The following is a 25,228-nucleotide window of genomic DNA, read 5'->3' as shown; positions in this document are numbered from 1 at the left end:
TTAAATTAACTTATATGTAGATAGCATCATATTTTATGCACCGCAACCCTGATGATTTAGATACAAACATGGTGGTAACATTTTGACATGGAGGGTGCTTGAAACATACCTTTGATAATTTCTGTGTAAATAGTATGATAAGTTATGTACCGCTGACATGATAACTTACGCACAAACATCATGGTAACTTTGACCTGGGAAAAAGTTAGTGAAAGATCCCTCGATAACTTTTGTGTAAGTAGCATGGTTTTTACGGATCACAAAACATGATAATTTTATGTACAACACCCTGTGGTAACTTTGACCCAAAAAAAATGTTCAAATATCTCCCAATAACTCATGTGTAAGAAGTGCGGTAAGTTACGTACCACAAGACTGATAACTTCTGTACCTTTGGGGTTGGTAACTTTTGAACCTAATAAAGTTGATAAGAGCGTCGGATATGTGGAGTAGAGATCGTGGGTTCAAACCCTTGTGCAGCCGAGCCATCTAAATAGGATAATGATAAAACAGTACAAAAGGAAGAAAGAAAAATGGTTTGTTTTTAGGTAATGCGATTACGTAGTAGTACAAATACTATCTAAGCTCCTTCTAGTCAATATTTCAATCTAGACAAGTTGGTTGCAAACAACCATGAAATGGCAAGCTCTCATCATGGAACAATCCTGTCATCAGCAAGAGTAGCTTTAATCTGCATTTTCTTTGATTCTAATTGCACTGGACTATGGTCATATATCCAGTTAGCTCCAAGATCACATCATAGCCTTGTAAGCTTAATACTCTGAAACCTAAGCAAAACTTTTCTTACTGAATTTCATAAGGACACCGACGTGATTCAGACCATTATTTTTGTCCATTAGCTACCATAAATCTGACTTTGCTAGTTGATGTCAAAGGACATGCTGCTAATTCAGCAGATTGTGGGGCGATAAATGTGGCAGTACTCCCACTATCTATTAGGGCCATGGTTGTTGCTTTCCCATTTTTCACAGCTACAGAAAATACATTTTCTTGGCCTTGGTTCCCATTAGAGCATGCATTGAGATTTGCAGTCCCTGTTCATTGTTCCCAGGTGTTCCTTCCTCAGTTCCTTCCTCATAATCTGTGAGATGAATAATATCAGCATCTTTAGGGAATTGAGCTCATAAAACATGAATTTGTGCTTGTTGGGAATACTTGCAAATTTTTTTATGTCCAGGAAAGCATTTCTCGCAAATTCCTTTAATTCTTTCTTGCTGTATAATTGCAGCAGGTATTGCAACAGCAGGTTTTGGTAATTCATTTGCATCAAATGCTACCTGTCTTTTGGCACTCGGTTGTTGGTAAAGAAAGGATGGCCTTTGCACCTGTTAGGAGTGTTCCAATCTTCTTACTAGCCACATTGCATTTTGTATGTCAGTGGGGTTGTGGCATTGCAAGTGGCCTTGTATGCAATCCTTTAAGCCAGCAATGAAACTGTTCATGAAATACTCATTGGGTATTGCTGGATTGTCCCTTTCATGATATTCATTTGGGTCTCAAATTGCTTTATATATTGAGCCGCAGATGAGATTTCCGCTAGGGCATGCAATGTCTTGACATTTTCATAGACTGAAGATTCAGAGAATTTGTCTCCTAAAAACCTGCACAACCTGTGTCATTGCACTGCATGAGCAGTATAACCAGTTCCTCTCCACCAATGCACTGCATCACCAGTGAAATAAGTAATTGCAACTTCAGTTGTCTGGTCCAATGGAATTCTAGCATTTCAAAGTATTGCTCCATAGCTTGTACGCAGGAATATTTACTTTAGTAGGTTTAAAAGCACCAGGAGCTCTTCTGGGGTCTTGCTGTGGTTGTGCCCTTTGCCTACTAGCATGTCTGGCTTGTTCCCAGTCCACTTGCTCTTCTTGAAACTGCTCATGCACCTGAACAGTCTGAACTGCAACTTGCTGTTGCTGAGGCTGCAAGTTCTGTTGTTCAGGTTTGTTTTGGTTTGTCCTTGATGGCTACCATAATTGGGATGTCTGTAAGGAAGATTTGGAGTTTCATCCAGGTTCACTTCCCTGCCCTGACTGTCCTACAACCTAGCATTTCTCACTGGTGTATTGTATTGAGGATATAGGGCTGACAAGGTGCAATCATAGGAAAGTTATTCAGAGGGGTGCCCATATTAACACTGCTCTGTCCATCAACAGGGGAAGGTGGTTTGTTGTCTTTCTTGCTGGTTTCTCTTTGGCAGAAGTACCCTCAACAGGATGCGTGTATCACCGTGGCGACGGCGAGACTTTGGTCGGCTACAGTGACTCGGACCACGCCGGTGACGTGGACTCCAGAAAGCACCTCAGGCGTGCTGTTTTCCCTTGGGAGCAGTCCAATGAGCTGGAAATCACATAAGCAGAAGGTCGCCGCCACCTCTTCGTGCGAAGCCGAGTACATTGCAGCGGCGACAGCGGCGTGCCAAGGGATCTGGTTGGCTTGTCTTCTCGGCGAGCTACTAAAACGAGATGCTGCCCCTGCGATCCTGTACGTTGACAACAAGTCCGCCATCTTACTGTGCAAAAATCCGGTACTTCACGACCACAGCAAGCACATTGATCTCCGCTACCACTTCATACGGGACTGTGTGTCGAGAAGGGCATGGTGGCTGTGGAGTTCATCAGAACCAGCGAGCAAAAGGCGGACATTCTGACAAAGCCTCTTGGTCGTATACGCTTCCAGGTCCTGCGCGGCAAGGTCAGGATCGTCGACATCAAGCCCCTCTGACAGGGTTGAGGGGGAGATTGTGGGCTCCACCACTGTCTGCAGATAGCAGACTTAGATATTACTTGGCTAGGAAGCAATAGTCATGTCGGCTAGAGCCTTCTTAGTTAGTAAGGAAGTGAATGCATCTAGACATGTAGTTTTGCATGTACTAGCAGCTACATAGTCGGTTTAGACATCAGGATCCTACCCTCCCTTTGTACTATAAATATAACCCAAGAGCTAGCAATAGAATATAGCTTCCTCTCAGCAGAAATCAAGTGTCTCTCTTGCTAGTCCATAACTCCTTTTCTAGCTGCTTACAGCGCCCCAAGTACTCGTAGTTCGGCCCCGAGCACTCACAGCTCAGGCTAACAATCTTGTACTTATCGGAGTCTTCACCGGGAGGTGGCCTTGTTCCCACAAGGGGAGGTAGGTGGAGCTAAGTTCTACCTCTAAGCTAACCCTAGAGAGGAGGTGGTGGAAGAGTATTTCTAGTCTCCCTCACGATGGGGTAAGTTAGAGGCAAAAGGGGAAGATACATGGGCCTTCGACCCTCTCACTGCGCAGGCAGGAGAGCCTGGATGTGGAACCAACCAGTTTATTCAAGATGGGAATGGGCCGAGCCGGACCTGGCCCAGTGGCCCCAAGGTCAATTTATGAGGCCACGGGTCGACCTATTTCATCAGAAATTTGTGGCCTCACTGACCCGTTGGGTACATGAGGCCGATCCAAAAGTTCAGCAAATTGTTGCCCCGAAGACACTGTCATATTTATGAACAGAAGAATATTTCAGTGTAGCCTACTGTGAAGATCAAGATTGATAAAAATTGTCACGTATGCACAGGACAACCCAAACTCCAACACTGAAATATTCCAGACTACTACAGAACTCCTACAGGTCAACCTAAATATTCCATGTCTGCAGTCTACAAGAGTCAAAAACTCCCTACACATATACGCACCGGGACTACTGCAGAACCAACACTTGAAACTACTACAGAATCTACACTGAAGCTATAGTTGTCTCACCTGTGCAGAATCCTTATACGCACTGAAGCACCTACTGAAACTCTGAAACTCCTACTACAAAATCTACACATATACTTACTGACCAAGAACCAAAACAGTAGTAGTCTTGCCTATGCTTGGCTTGCAGCTGCGCTGGGAAGGAGAGGAAGCCGGCAAGAGTGAGCAAAATCCGGAGACTGGGAAGGCCACTGAGACGGCGTGTTGGCCAAGTTCGAGAGGAACAGAACGGCGATTAGGATGGCGAGCTTGATGGTGGCCAGGGCAGCGGGACGGCAAGCTCGATGGTGACCAAGACGACGAGCAAGAGGCGCACCAGGAGCGGGAGAAATGCCGGCGGCGGCAGAGATGCTCGGGGCGGCCGGCGGCAGAGACGCTCGGGGGCGGCCAGCAGCGACTAGTGCATAGCGAATTGACTGGGTCGACCCATCTGATCCATCGGGTCGCACGGTGCCGGCTCCACTGACCCATGTATAATTTAAGGCCAACCCACTTGGCCCATTGGCCTTGACATTTTGGGACCCGGCCCATTCCCATCTTGACAGTTTATGAAGGAGAGAAGTGGCCATGCTGCATTAATACGTGGTCCACCACTTTATTAGATCCTTCTTGGTTACAGTGATTTCTGAGATGGTTCTAGGGCATTGTTGCTGCGCGAAATTGATCCACACAGCACCACAGAATCCTCACTTCCGTGGAGGTAAACCGACCGTTTTTCAATGCAAAACGGCAAAGATCAGCCAAACCCTAGGGTTGCTAGGGCTGGGCAGAAGCTACGAGCTAGGTGCTGGAAAGAAAAGAACGTAGGAGAAAAAAGTAACGTAAGGTTGCAAAGGATCGATTGATTGCACCTTTTCCAATCGGCCAAGGCCTATATATATAAGGCACGCAGGACTTTGCGTTTAGGAGCAGGACTCCAGGTCCAAACCGAATAGGTTTTGGCCACTTTAAGTTGGTTGCCATGTATACAGAAAAACCTGCTTGCTAGCCATGTTCCCCTGCCATGTCTCGTACAGGGCTTCATTGGCCTATAATGGAAATAATAAAATATTCCGGCCAGGACGCTAATCATACCAGATAATAGAAGTTTTATACTAGTTGCCTTGTTCACTTGCGCCACCTCCATCCAGATGTCTTCCCTTCTACTTTTGCCAAGGAAATAACTTGCTTTGCCTGACTTGGTGTCTCTGCACTGAACATTAGCATATACACTAATCTAGCAGATCAAATAAACTTGGTAGCCAAATTATACCTGCAACACATGCCCCCCTGTTTTTGGTACACTTGTATTCATCAAAAACACTTTAATAATACCACAGAACAGTGTTGACTGCTTTCACTGGTTCTCAAGGTGACATACAAATAACACATCAGCCAAATTTTACTTAGGGCGATACTTGAAATCATATCGGCCATATTTTGCTCAGGGCGGTATCTTAAACAATATCGGCCATAGTGCCATCAAGCCTCTTGCCACATGCTAGGATAATACTTCTTCAAATATTTTCCATTGAGTGCTTTAGGCAATTTCTCCCCTTGCAAAGATTGTACAAAATATGAATTCCCAGGAACAATTCCTAAAACCTTATATGGGCCTTCCCAACTCGGCGACCATTTGCCGAATTTATTATTTCTAGTTCCAAGAGGTAAAATCGTTTTCCACACCAAGTCTCCTATTTGAAACGATTTTTCCCTCACTCTTTTATTATAAGCCTTAGCTACTCTTAATTTTTCTTTTTCAATTTCTCGTAAGGCTCTTAGTCTTTCTTCTGGAACATCATCAATTCTATCCATCATCAAATTATTATAGTCTACAGCCGACAAATCATTTTGTTTGGCTACTCTAAGAGCTTGCAAATTAACCTCTACAGGTAAGACCGCTTCCTGTCCATACACTAACTCATATGGTGTCACTTGAGTTGCTCCATGCTTAGATATCCGATGAGCCCATAAAGCCTCCGAAAGCATTTCATGCCATTTTCTTGGATGCTCCTTAATTTTCTTCTTTATAAGCTTAATTAAAGTTTTATTGCTAGACTCGGCCTGTTAGCTTGAGCATAATAAGGCGGCGAATTTAACAATTTAATTCTAAAAGATTCGGCAAACTCACGAAATTGATGAGACATAAAAGAAGAACCTTGATCAGTAGTCAAAGTTTGAGGAATACCGAATCTGCGAATAATATGCTCCAAAACAAAATTAATCACTTCCTTATGGGTCATATTTCTTAAAGGAATTGCTTCAGTCCATTTGGTAAAATAATCTGTAGCTACTAGGACGAAGCGATGACCTTTAGATGAAGCAGGATATATTTGACCAATAAAATCTAAACCCCATCCTCTAAACGGCCATGGCTTAATAATGGGATGCATCATAGCTGCAGGTGCCAATTGAACATTTCCAAATTTCTGGCATTCTTCACACCCTTTATAATAGCGAAAACAGTCCCCTAACATCGTCGGCCAATAAAAACCTGCTCTTTTCAATAACCATTGCATCTTATGAGCCGACTGATGTGTTCCGCATAGCCCTTCATGTACTTCACCCATAGCTACGCTTGACTGATCAGGACCTAAGCACTTTAAAAGTAATCCATCTATCGTTCGGCGGTACAACTCACTATCTAGCAAAGTATATTTTAAAGCTTGTCGCCGAATTTTCCTATCTCTTGTTTGCCCAGGATCCTTTAGATGATTAATCAGAGGAGTTCTCCAATCACCTGGTTCTAAATTAGCTGCTGATTCGGTTATTTGTGACTCCTGCACCGAATCTTCTTTGCCATGTACTATTTGCTGCTGGATTGAACAAGAACCTGCTGCATCCTTTAGCAAATTAATAGCCAACAGATCAACATTACTATTAACAGCATCTAGCATCGGTTTTTCTAATATGAAAAACTTTTCCCTACTGATTTGGTATCTGGATGCTTGCTGCGCTAAGCAATTAGCTCTAGAATTCTCTTCCCTAGGTATATGACCGATAGTGAAAGTATTCAGAGACTTAATTATATTTAAACATCGGTCTAAATAGCTGTTTAATAATCCATCAAAACATTGAAATTCACCACCAATTTGCCGGACTACCAGAAGTGAATCTCCAAAAGCCTCTATATCCTTTACACCCATATCTACTAAATTTTGTAAACCAAACAACAAAGCTTCATATTCAGCTTGGTTATTTGTACAAGGATATTTCAAACGGACCGATGTTTCATAAACGACATTGTTTGGTGAAATTAAAACATTACCGATGCCTTGTCCCTCCCTACAAACCGATCCATCAAAATAAAACTTCCACGGTCGCACACTAACATAATTAATATCTTCTTCATCCTTAATCCTATGATCAACAATAAAATCAGCGATGACTTGACCTTTCATAGCACGCAACGATTCATATGCCAAGTCATATTCTATTAGTGCATAAGCCCATTTTCTAATCCTGCCACTAAGAATCGGCTGCTGCAGCATATATTTAATCACGTCGGCTTGGCAAGCTACTACACATGTACTATAAAGTAAATATGGCTGAAATTTTGTACATGCATAATATAAAGATTAACATAATTTTTCAATAAACACGTACCGACTCTCAGCGTCAAGCAACCGGCGGCTCAAGTATGCAATGATGTACTCCTTCCCGCCGTTCTCTTGTGCTAAAACTGTGCCGATCACCTTGTCTTGTGCGGCAATGTATAACCTGAACGGCACACCAGACTTGGGTGCTCGAAGCATCGGAGGACTTGACAAATACCGTTTTATATTATTAAAAGCCTCTCGCTGTTCTGCCCCCCAAGTGAATTCAGCTTCATGTTTTAACCGAAGTAAAGGAACAAACGATTCAATTTTTCCCGCAAGGTTAGATATGAATCGTCTCAAGTAATTAATTTTTCCTAACAATTTCTGCACATCCCTTTTACATGTGGGCTCCTCCAATTTTCTGATTGCCTCTACCTTCTTAGGATCAATCTCTATGCCATGCTCATGAATTATAAAACCTAAGAACTTACCAGCCGATACACCGAAAGCACATTTGAGTGGATTCAATTTCAGCCCATACCGACGCATTCTTTCAAAAGCTAATCGCCAAATCGGCTAAATGATGATCAAACCCATCCGATTTAACAACTACATCATCAATATATATTTCTAATACGATGCCTAGAAGATCATGAAAAATCAGATTCATAGCACGCTGGTATGTAGCTCCGGCATTCTTCAATCCAAAAGTCATAACAGTCCACTCAAATAAACCAACAAAACCAGGGCATCGAAAAGCAGTCTTAAACATATCTTCTTCGGCCATAAATATCTGATTATAACCAGCATTACCATCTAAAAAACTGATTACTTTATGTCCAGAAGCATCGTTAATCAACATGTCGGCTATAGGCATAGGATATTCATCTTTAGGGGTAGCCTTATTCAAATCCCTAAAATCAATACATACTCTAATCTTATCAGTATTTTTCTTTTCAACAGGAACAATATTAGAAATCCATTCCGCATATCTACACGGCCGAATAAACCGAGCTTTTAACAACCGATCAATTTCATCTTTGATGCGGTCATATATACTAGGATTGAATCGCCTAAGGGGCTGTTTATGCGGCGTAAAACCAGATTTAATAGGCAATCTGTGTTCAACTAAGTCCCTGCTCAAACCGGGCATCTCAGTATAATTCCAAGCAAAGCAATCAAGAAATTCCCTAAGTAATGCACATACCTTTCCTCTCTGATCGGCCCCCATATTAGCATTAATAAATGTAGGTCTAGGGACACTTCCATCACCAATATCAACTTCCTCAAGTGGGTCAGCCGATGAGAATCCTTGTCCAAGCTTCTCCATGTCATCGAAATCCTCAATAGCTTCATGCATATCGTTCTTTCTTGAACGATACTCCTCAACACGCCTTTGCATCCATTTAACACTATCTTCCTTATTCATTGTTCACAAGGATAAGTCATTAAGCCGAGCTACACTAGCCGGCTGTGCATGTACAGGAACAAAATCATCTCTGCCAATGCTAATATAATCATAATCTGATAAATCTCTACCCGTCAAGCATCGCATCTCACCGTGTTGCCAATCAACCGGAGCCTCAGCCAAAGCAATGCAGGCCGAATTATCCGCCTCAACCACTTCAACATCATCATCAACCCACTGAATCAAACATTGATGCAGAGTAGAAGGGATGCAACAATTTGCATGGATCCAATCGCGCCCCAAAAGTATATTATATCGGCCTTTGACATCAACTACAAAGAAAGCATTCGGCAATGTTTTGCTACCAACCGTGAGCTCCATAGAAATAACACCCTTAGCTTCAGACAAGTCTCCTGAGAACCCACTAAGTCCCATATTGGTTTTCATCAGTTCTTCCTCTTTTCGGCCCAACTTAGAAAAACCCGAAAAAGGCATGATATTAACACCGGCACTGCCATCAACAAGCATGCGACCAATAGGTTTACCATCAATGTGACCCTTGATAAACAAAGGCTTTAGGTGTTGTCCATGCTTCTCTGGTTTCTCAAATGTAACACTTTTTGGGCCAAGAACAAGTTCTGCAACTTCAGCCTCTTCAGCCTTAGGCGCACGAAATTCAGCGGGCAGCTCAAATACCATATTAATGTCCATATCCGCAGGCATATCCTGTTTATCCTCAGAGTTTCCATCCATAACCATGTCATCAGCACTATTGCCTTCCTCCCTTGCGATGCGCTTCTCTTTCCAAGTCATATTCGAGGCACCATTGGTTTATCTTTATTGAACCACTCGTCGCGCTTCTTCTCAGCTAGTTCCTCTCTAATTTCCAATGCCCGCAGCCGCTGCACCCTTCTTTTCTGAGTATGTGTGAGCCCTGTCGGGCACCATCGAAGCTTCGGTTTAGTTCCTGGTGCCACTGACCTAATTCTGCCGCCCCCCGAGTTCCTCGGTCTGTACTGATGTGCTGCTGCTTGGGGAGCAAACATTCTGTCTTTGGCCAAAACAATTCTGTATTGATCAGTTGTGCTAGCGGTCCCATCTTTCTGCATATTGGGCCCCAAATCAGCATGTGAGTTGCTTTCTTTTACTGGAATTTCCTCTTGCTGCGATGTATCAGGTCCCTGTTGCTGCAATGCATCATTACTAATCTTTTCTGAACCTGGAACTCTTTTCTGAACTGAACCAAATCTGAAACCTCCAATCATGATTGTTCCTGGATCAGGGGCAACACCTGCAGCTGATTTGAGCTTACCATTATCAACATTATGAGCAGCACCCAACCCAGGTTGGTTTGTAGTAGCACAACCAGACCTACATTCATCATGTTCAACTGAATCTTTTACATCACCCTTAGACCTGACCGGTACCCATGCAAACTTCTGGCCACCTATGTGAACCTTGCCATCCGCATTGTGTCTAGGCAATCTGCTCTGTGCAAATCTATTACTGGATGAGCTATCTTCAGCCCCTTTGCGTGAACCATCTTTACCTCGAACCACAATAGCATCACGTGATCTTGCTTCATGATTAAATCAAGCCCTCTTCTCATGCATGTTTGGTCTGAACATAGGCCTAGGCGGGATCCATCCTGGTTGAAAATAACCTGCTGGCCTTATAGGATATGACGCCCAAGGATTAAAACCCCATGGAGGAATTTGCGGATACATAGGAGGTGCACAGCCCCAATATGCTGGCTCCATTGCGAAATATGGCTGCTGGTCATATGAATTTCTCTGCCATTGCTCATGACCGGCAGGTCCAGAAGGAGATCTAGGACGTTTATTACCTCCAAGCCGGTTAAATACATTGGTGGCCTTGCATGAAGTGTATTTCTCCAACAACATGTTAACTGTCGGCTTTGGCCTCGGAGCTTGTCTCCTTCTTCCATTAACTTTCCACACTCCTACTTATGGTTTCTTTGGTTTGATCATCCTTGGAGGAGCACTATCATCAACAACATTTTTTTCTCTTGCGGATTCGGTCTGATCCGACCGAATAAGCATTTTCTTATTCTCAAACTCAACCACATTGATAGGAAAAGGATCACTATCGAGCTTCATCTTAGTACCTTCTGTAAATACCAATCGTCCGTCATTAATGGCCGATTGCACCCCAACAGGATGACTTGGTGTAGCTACCTTCTGGATGACGCCGTTTCTTGTCCTTTGGAAGCCCGCCAACTTCTGCTTCAGCTTTTCCACCCTCTCTTCCTCAAGCTCCTGTTCAAGTTTCTGCCGTTCATCCTCAGGCAGATCCTCAAGTGTGACGGCGATGATGTTGTCGGGGTTGAGATCACTCCCGTCCTTGGGGTCGGTGCTCATTGTGTTCCTCTTCTTCTTCCCCAGCGGAGTCGCCAATTGTGTTGCTGCGCGAAATTGATCCACACAGCACCACAGAATCCTCACTTTCGTGGAGGTAAACCGACCGTTTTTCAATGCAAAACGGCAAAGATCAGCCAAACCCTAGGGTTGCTAGGGCTGGGCAGAAGCTACGAGCTAGGTGCTGGAAAGAAAAGAACGTAGGAGAAAAAAGTAACGTAAGGTTGCAAAGGATCGATTGATTGCACCTTTTCCAATCGGCCAAGGCCTATATATATAAGGCACGCAGGACTTTGCGTTTAGGAGCAGGACTCCAGGTCCAAACCGAATAGGTTTTGGCCACTTTAAGTTGGTTGCCATGTATACAGAAAAACCTGCCTGCTAGCCATGTTCCCCTGCCATGTCTCGTACAGGGCTTCATTGGCCTATAATGGAAATAATAAAATATTCCGGCCAGGACGCTAATCATATACCAGATAATAGAAGTTTTATACTAGTTGCCTTGTTCACTTGCGCCACCTCCATCCAGATGTCTCCCCTTCTACTTTTGCCAAGGAAATAACTTGCTTTGCCTGACTTGGTGTCTCTGCACTGAACATTAGCATATACACTAATCTAGCAGATCAAATAAACTTGGTAGCCAAATTATACCTGCAACAGGCATCTCCAACAATGTCTTGTCATCGTTAGTTAGCTTTTGCCACATCAGCTAAATCCTATATGGAGGGGAGTAATAGATAGGAGAGAGTTGGTTCATTGTTGGTATAACTTCATGACCATAGCTACAGGCAAGCCAAGGCAAAAGTAGAGAGAAGACTATAACATGAAAGAACAGAAATAATATAGAATATATAAGTATGGGTTTGTGTTACATACAAGCTATTGGAGTAGAATATGTTGTAATGTTGGTTGTTGATGTGGATGTCTATACATACATGCTTATGTACAAACTATTGGAGATGCCCTAAACTGAAAAGGGAGTATTCATCTTGTTTAGCCACTTAAGCAACTTAAAGAAAAGGCTAATGTTGTTTTCTCCATGTATGTTATCCAGATTGCCTGTTTGCTAAGAAGGTCTGGAATGCACAATATGCTGGTGCCTCAGCAGTGCTTGTAGTTGATGACAAGGATGAGCCACTGATAACAATGGACTTACTTCAGGAAGATGATGAGGCTGCAAAATATATACAGAACATATCCATTCCTTCTGCTTTAATTGATAAGAAATTTGGAGAACAATTGAAGAAGGCTGTTAAAGATGGTGAAATGGTAAATGTGAATCTTGATTGGAGGGATGCTGTCCCACATCCTGATAACCGAGTTGAGTATGAGTTGTGGACAAATAGCAATGATGAATGTGGGCCTAAATGTGATATGCTTATGCATTTTCTGAAGGAATTTAAGGGAGCTGCGCAGTTACTTGAAAAAGGTGGTTATAGTCAGTTCACACCCCATTATATTACTTGGTATTGCCCTCAAGCATTTGTTGTCAGCAAACAATGCAAGTCCCAGTGTATAAACCATGGAAGGTATTGTGCACCTGATCCAGAACAAGATTTTAGTACTGGGTATGATGGAAAAGATGTTGTTGTAGAGAACTTGAGACAGCTTTGTGTGTTTAATGTTGCAAATGAGATAAAAAAACCATGGATCTGGTGGGATTATGTGACTGATTTTCACATAAGGTGCCCAATGAAGGAGAAGAAGTATAACAAAAAGTGCGCAGAGACAGTCATTAAATCACTAGGTTGGCTCCTCTTTTCTTTCTGAGACTTACCTTAACTAAGCAATAAACATGTTCATTGTAATTAATTGTGCTTGTTTTATTACAATTAACATAACACATTCATGTTTTTAAGAAATGTACATAAGTTCGTATGCATTTGAATTCACATGCGTATGTGCATAATCTGTAGAAATGGCATTGTATGACATCAGATACCTTGCTGATAGTTAAAATGGATCCCTAATTTAAGCATGAAGGTAATAGTCATTTTACACTTCAACAGGTTTGGAAATGCAGAAGATTGACAAGTGCATGGGAGATCCAAATGATGATTCTGACCACCCTTTACTTAAAATGGAGCAGGACTCTCAGGTGAACTGACCTTATAGAATTAGTCAAGTGAAATTTATAAGTAAAACTGAAACACTGTAGACTATTATCAATTCAATTTATCAACTTAAATACACTTTTGTATCCTGGGGTTTAATATGATCTATGATGTTAGATAGATTGGGAAAGGGTCAAGAGGAGATGTTACCATATTGCCTACTCTTGTTGTGAACAATCGACAATATCGAGGTAAATGTTCCACAAGATCTAATGTAAGGATGTAACCAAATTGCACCTGCTCTAGCTGATTTTAGTTTTGAAAAGAACAGGAAAGCTAGGAAGGAAAGCTGTCCTCAAAGCTATTTGTGCTGGCTTTGAGGAAACTACTGAGCCAAATGTTTGTCTGAGTGATGGTAAGGACAAGACATTACACCTTTCCTTATGTACCTATGTTTATTAAAATATCGAGTGCTAATCCTGAGTTGTTTTAACAGACATAGAAACAAACGAGTGTCTGAGCGATAATGGAGGTTGCTGGCAAGACAAAGCTGCTAATGTAACAGCTTGTAGGGTATGTATGAATAGGTTGATGATTTTCACTGGACATCAGTCTTGTGTTCTTAAACATTCTCTGGTTTTCTTAATTTGCTGTGATCAATACTTGTCCAGGACACTTTTCGTGGCAGAGTGTGTGAATGCCCCACATTCAATGGCGTGCAATTTAAAGGAGATGGCTACAGCAACTGTGAACGTAATATTCTTTCTGGCTATCTTTGCAACTTCTGTACATGAATGACTGTAGAAACAATTATCTTCCAGTTTGCAATTTACAGTTCCTTTTTAACACTGCTTGCGTCAGTAAGGGGCTAGTAGTGAAACCATGATTGATAAACATTTTATTGGCTAGTAAGTTCTGTTGTTAAAACTTGCTATATACTGAAGTTAAATTGTGTAAGAAATACATGTATATAACAACAAATCCTTTCAATCCCAAACAAGTTGGGGTAGGCTAGAATTGAAACCCATAAGATCTCGAAACCTAGTTATGGTTCGCGCACGTGGATAGCTAACTTGCATGCACAAATGTCCATGGCTAGTTATTTGGTGATATTCCAGTCCTTCAAGTCTCTTAACAAACTCCTCCCATGTCAAGTTTGGTCTATCCCGACCTCTCTTGACATCATCAACACGCTTTATCCTTCCTCTATGCACGGACACTTCTGGAGGCCTGCGTTGTATATGCCTAAACCATCTCAGATGATGTTGGACAAGCTTCTTTTCAGTTAGTGCTACTGCTACCCCAACCATATATATCATCATTTTGGACCTGATCCTTTCTTGTGTGGTCACACATCCATCTCAGCATGCGCATCTCTGCTACTCCTAACTATTGAACATGTCGCCATTTAGTTGGCCAACATTCTATGCCATACAACATCGCAGGTTGAATCAGTGTCCTATAGAACCTGCATTTTAGCCTCTGTGGCTCTCTCTTGTCATAGGGTACGCTAGAAGCTTGGCGCCACTTCATCTATCCAGCTTTGATTCGATGGCTCACATCTTCATGGATATCACCATCCTTTTGCAGCATTGACCCCAATATCAAACCCAAATTCTTAATCGTGCATGCGCACGATTTGGGAGAAGCAAGCGGCCGCCTCACACACGCATGCATGCAGTCACATGGTCCAAATTTGTCTTTATTCATCTAACGTGGCACATACTGACAACGCATTTCAATTCCATGTCTGATGAATGTGAATGTGTACATGCATTTGTTCGGGTTTTCATTTTTTTTAAATCCATATCTTTCAAATCGTGTGTCGGAATTGAGATCCGTTTTCACCGTTGGAATCCTCGCGATGAGATCTTTAAAACTACACCCCCATGAGTATGTTTCGATGGAATATTTTTGATGCCAAATTTGGTGCTATATGGTGCAACTCTATTACTACATGGTGCAACTTTAGTACCTTTCGATTCCAAAGTCTGCTTCACAACTCTTTAACTTCCTATTAACCCCCGTCCGATTATCCTCGACTAGCACGACATCGTCCGCAAAGAGCATACACCATGAGATATCTCCTTGTATATCCCTTGTGACCTCATCCATCGGCAAAGCGACCTCATCCATCGGCAAAGCGAAAAGATAAGGGCTCAAAGCTGACCCTTGGTGTTAATTTGGAAGTCATCAGTGTCGCCATCACTTGTTTGAATACTTGTGACAACATTATCGTACATGTCCTTGATGAGGGTAATGTACTTTGTTGGGACTTTGTGTTTCTCCAAGGCCCACCACATGGCATTCTACAATATCTTATCATAGGCCTTCTCCAAATCAATGAACACCATATGCAGGTCCTTCTTTTGCTCCCTGTATCTCTCCATAAGTTACCTAGAAGATAGCTTTCATGGTCGACCTACCGGGCATCCTTGTATATCCCTTGTGACCTCGTCCATCGGCAGAGCGAAAAGATAAGGGCTCAAAGCTGACCCTTGGTGTTAATTTGGAAGTCATCAGTGTCGCCATCACTTGTTTGAATACTTGTGACAACATTATCGTACATGTCCTTGATGAGGGTAATGTACTTTGTTGGTACTTTGTGTTTCTCCAAGGCCCACCACATGGCATTCCACAATATCTTATCATAGGCCTTCTCCAAATCAATGAATACCATATGCAGGTCCTTCTTTTGCTCCCTATATCTCTCCATAAGTTACCTAGAAGATAGCTTTCATGGTCGACCTACCGGGCATGAATTGTCATTCTTCTTAAGCGGTGCTCAATGACTCTCCTATAGCTTAATTGTATGGTCCATCAGCTTAATTCCACTGTAATTACTACAAGTTTGAACACCCCCTCCCCCCATTCTTGAAGAAATACATGTACAACATAGTTTCTTTTAGCACAGTACAGAGCAGACGCTCGTACATACGCACATACACTTAACCCTATGAACGCACACACACCCTACCCTGATGAGCACCTCCGAGAGACTGAGCCGACCCATCATCTTGAGATTGACAAAGTCGCCACAGACGCCTTCGTAGTCGACGGTAACGTCTCCTCCCACTAAACGCACATCGTCGGAAGCCTGAAATAAATCCAGGAAACTGCGACCACCACTGCGAAGTCTAGGAGTTGAATCCTGATGGGTTGGTTCCACCACAAGGGACCTAACCATCTGAGCTACACTCAGTTCGCTACAGTATAGTTATTTATATGTATGCTAATGTGTCTCTTAAAGCATTAAGAAGCATGTAAACCACAGTGGGCTATGAAATCGTGCTGGTATATTGTCATGGTCATTCTGTTTGTATATGTTATGAGCTCTTATCGGGGGACATCACAAAATACTAGAGGAGGCATGATGGAGAACTTTGATAATGACAATGAGTTGTTGCAAGCCTGTAGGACTTGCTGTCGAAAAGCGAGAGATGCCAATGGTGTGCCGAGACAGTAGAGCTCCACAGTCTGCAGTTATGGAAGTGCGGAAGAGGTTTAAGAAATCAAGAGTCCAGTCCATATGGCAATAGGAGTTTCATAATTGAAATAAGTTCAGTTTGGCCAACATTTTATGTTTGCTAGACGTTGCAACCTTTTTATTATACTTTGCCAGTTGCTTTACCAACCGGATCTATCTTTACTATCACAGCCTGGGCGCCTATTTGATACCGCCGGCTCCGGGCTCTGCTGAAAACACTTGAAGAAAATGCACAAATCGATCAAGTGCCATTAAACAACAAATAATTGGGAACTCCTTACCATCCATGACATTATTATTGTATGAACAAGATGATGAAGAACCCTTGCAACTTGTGAAGTCAACAAGCAGACGTAAAGTCAGGTTAATGTGGAGGGAAGAGTCCATGTAATATAACAACAACAACAACAACAACAATAACAACAACAACAACAACAACAAAACCTCTTGTTGTCCCAAGCAAGTTCGGTATGCTAGAGATGAAACCCTATAGAACCTGTCAGAACGCCCCCAAAAAGAGAGAGTACAAGCTGTTGAAGTGTGTATGTGGATTGCCTAGCCCTTCCATCAGTTCGGACTTTTGGCTGCGTTTGCTAGTGCATGAAGCTTAACATGGTATCGAAGCTAAGGTCTTGAGTTCAAGTCCTAGATTTCGCCATACCTCTGAGTCTATATACGTGTTGACTTCCTGCGTCACACGCGAGAGGGGGTGTTGAAGTGTATATGTGGATTGCCTAGTCCTTTCCATCAGTTTGGACTTTTGGTTGCATTGGCTAGTGCATGAAGCTTAACAAAACAAAGTGAATGAAAGTAAATTGAGGTTCTGGTACATGGATTGCTGATTTCCATGCTGTCCTATCAAGAGCCAAATCCCTGGGTACTTTCCAGTCTTTCAGGTCTCTTTTTACCGCCTCCTCCCATGTCAACTTTGGTCACCCTGACACTCCTAGTATTTTCTCTACTCTTTAGAATACCTTATGTTGGATACGTCCAAATCATATTAGCTGGTGGCAGGGGTGGGCAAAAAAACTGAAGATTGAAAACCGACACCGAAGCCGAATAGATCGAAGACCGAAAATTCGGTGCTCTATACGGTCCTGAGGTGTGAAAAACCGAAATTTATTCGGTGATCTCTGTTTCCATCCAGGGTTGATTGAACTGACCGAATACACCGAAATGCTACGCATTGGCCCAAAAAGACTAGCAAAGCCAAGCAACCCATGTGGCCCAATTAAGGCACACATTGTATTGGATCCTAAAAAAAGAACGCATAGGTACAACCCACCCTTGCTGCTCGACAGCAGTAGCAGCCACACCCCCACGCGAGGACACCTTCCGATTCTCCATTTCTAACATAGCCACCACAGGTGTCTCTCTCCTAGACTCTTGGTCTCATCCTCGGCCGACAGTGAACGCTGCAGCCAGCGCTGGCAGTGGAGGCGCCTCGGTCGCCCGGCAACCGGCGCCCAACGCCTTTTCTCTTTCCTTCCTTCGTCTCATCCTCGGCCAGCAGTGAGCGCTGCAGCCAGCGCCGGTAGTGGAGGCGCCTCGGCCGCCCAGCAACCGGCGCCCAACGCCTTATCTCTTTCCTTCCTTCGTGTCTCCCGTGTCTCCTTGGGAGACAGCATCTTCTTTTCTTTACCTATCTCCTTTACCATCCCGTTGAGACTACTTTTGGTGGATTCACGTCCTCATAAGTAGTCATTAGGACATACAAGGTGTTCTTGCCTGTACGATACATTTTTCCCTTCCTATCTTTCTTCCATAGCTCAGATTTTCAGAGAACCGGTTTCGTTCGAGTTAAACCGAGGACCGAACTGACTTTTTGGTTGACCGAAGCCTTGGTTAGCAGTTTCTCAAATGACCGATCGGTCATGAATATTTGATAACCGTATTTCTCAATAACCCGAGGAACCTAACCGGTCGACTCAGCTAGACCAAATGCCCAGGCCTAGTCGGTGGACAAGCTTCTCTTTAGTCGGTGTATGGCCAACATCCACATTAGCATGCGTATCCTAGTGACACTCACTTGTTGGATGTGTTGTCTCTTAGTAGGCCAACTGATGTAGGGTAGAACCCTAGATGCCCGGTCTTTCACGATTGGAGGGGATCCTATGAAGAACACGAGGGGAAAAACGAGGGGAACACGAGGGGAAACACAAGAGAAATCACTCAACCAACAAGATCCGGTCACACATATGCTAGATCCTCGGAACACAAAGAGTGATACATGATTCAAGGTCAACAAAGGACGATACAAAAGGTCTTCTCTGTGAGGAGGTCTTGAAGGGTCTTCCCGTGATGGGGTCTTGAATCCGCTTGGGGGATCTTCTCCGAAGAGGCCGTGAGCTCCGAGGAGAAGTAACCAAGTGGATGAGCAAAGCTCTATCTCAAATATGAGCTAAACCAATGCTAACCCTAACTAGGAGGAGGAGGAGGAGGTCTATTTATAGTCTAAGTACAAAAGGGGGCGGAATGAAGGGGTACATGGGCCTCGGGCCCGAAGCTGCGCACACACAGGCAGCGGACGTCCGGTCGCTCTCGGAGGTCCGGGCGTCCGGTAGGGCTTGGACTTCCGCTAATTACGTTCTGTAAACGGGGTGCCAGACGTCCGGAGGTGGCCGGTCGTCCGGTCGTTTCGGTCTTCCGCAGAATAGGCTCGGGAGTGGAATTGCCGGTCGTTCAGTGGGGGCCGGACGTCCGCACGCTGGGCAGTGTTGCTGGTCGTCCGTAGGGGCCTGGACATCCGCTCGCTGTAGCTCTCATCGGCTGGGACTTGGGTCCGCTGGGCCTCCTGGTCGGACGTCCGCTGGCTGGAGCGTCAGGCGCCGGATGTCCGGTCCTGGGCTGACGTCCGCTCGCTGGAGCTTCTTCGGTAGCTCTTCTTCTTGTCCTTCGTACTCGGTGTCCTCGCCGTCTTGACCATTGGATGTAGCTGCTCCGTGGCCTTCCTCCAAGTACCTGATCACACATAGTGTTTCCGTTTGAGGTAGTAGCCATGTCTCATGTGTAGAAAGTGGGAGTTCAGAGAGGAGCGAGTTCACCTTATCTTCGATAGCCTTTGCTCGAGCTCTTGTCATTGGTCCAAGTGGTGTCGTGGGAGATGTAGATACGTCCATGGGGATGATCGTGGAATGCTCCGCATCATCTCCCCCCTCCCCTTGGGAAAGATCCGACCTCGGATTGAAAGCTTCATCACCATGGTATAGCGAGAGGTCTTTGACTTTGAAGATGTCGCTCACGTTGTACTTGTCGCTTGGGAGGTTGATCTTGTAAGCGTTGTTGTTTTAGCGCGCTAGCACCTTGAAGGGTCCATCGGCTCGGGGTAGAAGTTTGGACTTGCGTTCGTTGGGGAAGCGTTCCTTGCGAAGGTGTAGCTACACAAGATCTCCGATGTTGAATATCATGGGTTGCTTGTTGATGTTGAGCTTGGTCGCGAGTCGTTGTACTTGGCGCTCGATGGTGTGCCTTGTATCTTCATGCATCTTCTTGAGGTAGCTTGCTCGTGCACTCGCGTCCATGTTGGTGCGCTCTTGTAGTGGAAGAGGAAGAATGTCCAATGGGGACAACGGGTTGAAACCGTAGACGACCTCAAAGGGGGACTTGCCGGTAGTCGAATGTCTTGCACGGTTGTAGGCGTACTTGGTGATGGGTTAGGCACTCCTCCCACTCCTTGATGTTCCTCTTGATCAGCACGCGTAGTAGAGTGGAGAGTGTTCGGTTCGTCACCTCCGTTTGGCCGTCGGTTTGAGGATGGTATGCCGAAGAGAACAAGAGCTTGATTCCGAGCTTGGCGCATAAAGTCTTCCAAAAGTAACTCAAGAACTTGACGTCGGTCTGAGACAATCGTCTTTGGCACTCCATGGAGGCGCAAGATTTCCCTACAAAAAAGATTTGCAATATGTGAAGCATCGTCTATCTTGTTGCATGGGATAAAATAAGCCATCCTAGAGAATCGGCCCACAACAACAAACACAGAATCCTTTCCATTTTGAGTTCTAGGCAAACCAAGTACAAAGTCCATGCTAATGTCTTCCCAAGGTTGATAAGGAATAGGAAGGGGCATGTAAAGACCATGGGATTGAGCTTTTGACTTTAGCTTTGCGACATGTAGAGCATCGGTTGGTGAAGCGTGAGACGTCGCAGAACAGCTTGGGCCAAAAATAGTTCTTGAAGAGCGTAGCGAATGTCTTGTTGTGTCCAAAGTGTCCCATTAGTCCGCCTCCATGAGCCTCTTGCAAAAGGAGCAAACGAAGAGAAGACTCGGGAATGCAAAGTTTGTTAGCTCTCGTAAGGTAATCATCCTTGATGTGATAGCGTTCCCAAGATGTATGCGTCAAACACTTGGCATAAGGAATAGCAAAAGTAGGATCATGCGCATACAAGTCTTTTATGTGCTCAAAGCCAATGACACTCAATTCAAGTTTAGTGACAAGCATGCATATGCAGGAAAGAGCATCTGCCACAACATTTTCCTTACCTTTGATGTACTTGATAACATAAGGACTCAATGAATTCACTCCACTTAGCATGACGCTTGTTCAACTTAGTTTTTGACCCTTTAGGTACTTGAGCGTTTCATGATCGGTATGGATGATAAATTCGTGAGGGCGAAGATAATGTTCCCATTCACGCAAAACTCACACTAAAGCATATAGCTCTTTGTCATAGATGGGATAATTGAGTTGCGCTCCGGAAAGTTTCTCACTAAAGTATGCTATGGGGCGCTTTTCTTGCGTTAACACACCTCCTATGCCATTACCACTAGCATCGCAATGAATTTCAAAAGGTTTCTCAAAGTTGGGTAATGCAAGCATGGGAGCATGAGTAAGCAAATTTTTAAGCTCATTAAATGCGGTATCTTGGGATGGTCCCCAAACAAAAGGCGCATTTTTCTTACTCAAAAGAATGTAAAGGTGAAGCAATGGTGCTAAAATCCTTCACAAATCTACGATAGAAACCGGCTAAACCAAGAAAACTACACACTTGTTGCAAGTTGGTTGGTTGGGGCCAAGTTTTAATAGCATTGATCTTAGATTCATCTACATGAACACCCTTAGAAGACACAACGAAACCCAAGAAAACAAGCTTATCAACACCAAAAAGGCATTTGTCCATATTAGCATAAAGTCGCTCTTTCCTAAGGGTTTGCAACACGGTTCTAAGATGGGTGATATGATCTTTGAGGGATTTGCTAAAGACAAGAATATCATCAAAATAGACCACAACAAATACACCAATATAGGGTCGAAGAACAAAATGCATGACTCGCATGGAAGTACCGGGTGCTTCAGATAAACTCATTGGCATAACTAGCCATTCATATAAGCTAAATTTGGTCTTAAATGCGGTTTTCCATTCATTACCTTCTTGGATGCGTATTTGATAGTAGCCACTCTTAAGATCAATGTTAGAGAAAATGGTGGCTCCGCTAAGCTCATCAAGCATATCATCTAGGCGTGGAATAGGGTAACGATATCTAACGGTGATAGCATTGATGGGACGGCAATAGGAACACATGCGATAAGTACCGTCTTTCTTTGGAACAAGGATGTCTGGAACGGCATAAGGGCCCAAGCTTTCACGTACATGACCGTTGTCGATGAGTTGTTGTACTTGCCGTTGGATCTCCTTAGTTTCCTCGGGGTTGACGCGGTAGGGGGCCTTGTTAGGTAGAGGTGCTCTGGGGATGAGGTAGATTCGGTGCTCAATGCCTCATAGTGGAGGTAGACCCGGAGGTAGCTCATCAGGGAAAACATCTTGGAATTCCTGCAAAAGAGAAGACAACACTAAATGTAGATCGTGAGAGGTGTTAGTTTTTGGTGCCTTGTCCTTGCACACAAGGACATAGTGCATAACACTTGATGGGTTCTCACAACTTCTCTCATCTCACTTTTGGTGGCAAATAGGACTAAGTTCTTCTGGTCGCTCATCGTGGAGGCACTCGATTTTGGCTTGTGGCCCTCACTCTCTTTTGGGTGGGTCACTCTCTCACTCTTTTTTCCATGATAGATGGCTTGCTTGTCGGCGATCACTTGACTTGGAGACATAGGTCATCGAATGTACTCCTTTCCTTTCATCTTGAACCTATAGTGATTTGTACGGCCATTGTGGATGACGCCGCGGTCAAATTGCCATGGTCGACCAAGAAGGAGATGGCAAACGAACATCGGGACGACATTACACTCCAAGTGTCTTCATATGCTCCTATCTTGAAAGAAACTTGCACCGTATGCTCGACTTAGATAGTGCCGAAATCGCTTAGCCATTGCACCTTGTATGGGTGCGGGTGCTTCATCTTGACCAATTGGAGCTTTGAGCATAGTTCTTCACTTGCCAAGTTGTGACAACTCCCTCCATCGATGATGACCTTGACGGACCTTCCATTGATGCCGGCCTTGGTGTGGAAGATATGGCATCTTTGGTCTTCGTCTTGTTGATGTTGAAGAGTCAAGACCTTGGAGACAACGAGAGCGGGGCTCGAATCCTCATCACAAAAGACTTGATCATCTTCATCTTCGTTCACGCGTCGGTGCATGGCCACTTGCTCAAGGGCTTTCATTTCCTCTTCACTCATGGAGTCATAGGTTCCGTCGTCGTTGAGGATCATGGTGCGCTTGTTGGTACACTCAAAGGACTTGTGGCCTCGGCCGCCGCATGTGAAACACTTGATAGAACTTGTCTTGACGGTCTCATCGGTTGGAGTAAATGATGAAGCTCGCGGCTTGAAGTTGCTTGTAGTAGGAGGACGACTTGAGGTCGTCGAAGTTTTCTTGTAACTCGACTTGTCACCGTTGCTTGTAGATGGCTTGGTTGAGGTAGAAGGTGTTGGAGTCGTTGAAGCTTGGGTGTTGGAGAAGTCGTAGCTCTTGGACGACTACTTGGCGTACTTGAAGTCATCTTGCACTTGACGTTCTGCTTTGGTAGCTTGATGCATGAGCTCAATGAGGTTGGAGTAGGGTTGGAAGTCGGCAATCTTCTTGATGGGATGATTGAGGCCATTCAAGAAACAGGCCATAGTTTGCTCATCATCTTTCGTGACATTGGCTCTTATCATGGCAATCTCCATTTCCTTGTACTATTCTTCAACGGTCTTTGTTCCTTGCTTGAGGAGTTGGAGTTTCTTGAAGAGGTCGCGGTTGTAGTATGTTGGCACGAAGCGTGCTCGCATGACATCCTTCATTTGATCCCATGTGGTGATTGGTGGTTCACCTCTTGCCTCTCGGCGCTCAAGGACTTGTTCCCACCATATGAGCACATAGTCTTGGAACTCAAGGGATGCCATAGCGATCTTCTTCTCTTCCTCATAATTGTGCAAACGAAAGATCTTGTCGACCTTCAATGCCCATGAAAGGTACTCTTCGGGATCATTGCTTCCATTGAACTTGGGCATGGTGAACTTGAGCTTGCCGTAGCGTTGCTCTTCGTTGTTTTGGGGTCGAGGGTGATGATGATGCCCTTGACGTGGATGATTGTCAATCTCATAATGCTCTTGGCGTGGAGGATTGTCAACCTCATATTGCTCTTGGCGTGGAGGATTTCCATAGTCATCATGCTCTTGATGAACTTGAGGTTGTGGGGGAGCTTGTCGAGCTTGTGGAGGAGCTTGAGGGACTTGACGATGCACTCTTGCTTGGTAGTTTTGCTCTTGAATTTCTTCGCGAAGTGCTTCCTCTTGATTGCGCCTATCTCGGTTGCGGTTGGCGACGGCTCGACTTGACTCTCGAAGGGCACGTTGCGTCTCAAGTGCTTGAGCTTCACGTTGTTGTTGTTGAAGACGTTGAGCCTCGGCATCTTGTTCGTCTTGGTGCTGGCGCGCTCGCTCTTCCTCTTGGTGGCGTTGATGTTGCCTTTCTTGTGCTTGTGCAAGAGTAGCTTGGTTTTGGCGATGACGATGTGCTTGCTCGTCGAATTGCTCTTGTGGATGATTACCGTGTAGAGGATTGCGAGTTGCTCGACGGCCTTGGCGCGCGGCTCGACGTAGTGTGTTCGATGTCGGTGTACTTGAGCCGGAGAGGGTGTCGTCGGAGTGTCGCCTTGAGCGGTTCCGTCTTGAGGAGGACGGAGTGGTAGAAGAGCGGTTTACCAACAAGGCACGAATCTCGTCCATTCTTGCATCGTTCTCTTGTTTGTGTGCGTCGAGCTTGTTGTCGAAGTAGTCTCTTGTTCGTTGCTCAGAGAGTCGCAAGTCGGTGGCGAGACTGTCGATGCGGTCGCTCATTGCTTGTTGTTCTTGATGCAAAGCTCTTTGTGCACCGAAGAGGTGGTTCTTGGTGACATAGGATGACATGTCGTCGTCTTGCTCGATGAAGAGTGGGTTGGTAGAAGAACTGGCCTATCCATCATTCCAAGCAAATATGTGAGTGGGAGAAAGAGAAGAGCTTATAAATGTACCTTGACCGATGTTGAAGATGGATCAATGATCACTCAAATGTGGAACAAGGAAATAGCACAATTGGTACCAATTCTTGTCGGTTCTCACACCTACACAAGTAAAAGCTTATGGTGGAGCTTGGTTAGGATGGTGGCACAAAATTTGATGCAATTGTTAGTGAGCCTAAAAAATGTTGGACAAGATTCACAAATTTGCAAATGCAACAAGTAGATCAATAGCAAGATATGGTACACGGAAA

General features: G+C 44.3%; 1 protein-coding gene across 3 annotated transcripts in view; it reads left to right on the top strand.

Annotated features, from left to right (window-relative positions):
- Nucleotides 1-25,228, top strand: part of LOC119329938 (vacuolar-sorting receptor 1-like) — a 47,870-nt gene that overhangs the window by 2,385 nt on the left and 20,257 nt on the right. For all 3 annotated transcript variants that reach the window (XR_005159835.1, XM_037603051.1, XM_037603044.1), the window contains exons 2-7: nucleotides 12,109-12,801; nucleotides 13,064-13,152; nucleotides 13,290-13,359; nucleotides 13,440-13,523; nucleotides 13,605-13,681; nucleotides 13,780-13,861. Coding sequence is in view for 2 of the 3 variants with exons in the window: in XM_037603051.1 (XP_037458948.1) it covers nucleotides 12,109-12,801; nucleotides 13,064-13,152; nucleotides 13,290-13,359; nucleotides 13,440-13,523; nucleotides 13,605-13,681; nucleotides 13,780-13,861 (1,095 nt within the window). In the remaining variant the exon portion in view is untranslated. The remainder of the gene's footprint in view (nucleotides 1-12,108; nucleotides 12,802-13,063; nucleotides 13,153-13,289; nucleotides 13,360-13,439; nucleotides 13,524-13,604; nucleotides 13,682-13,779; nucleotides 13,862-25,228) is intronic.

This window comes from Triticum dicoccoides, chromosome 1B (assembly GCF_002162155.2).
Source record: "Triticum dicoccoides isolate Atlit2015 ecotype Zavitan chromosome 1B, WEW_v2.0, whole genome shotgun sequence".
NCBI lineage: Eukaryota > Viridiplantae > Streptophyta > Magnoliopsida > Poales > Poaceae > Triticum > Triticum dicoccoides.
Note: the sequence above shows the minus strand (reverse complement) of the source record. Positions and strands in the feature narration are given on the sequence as shown.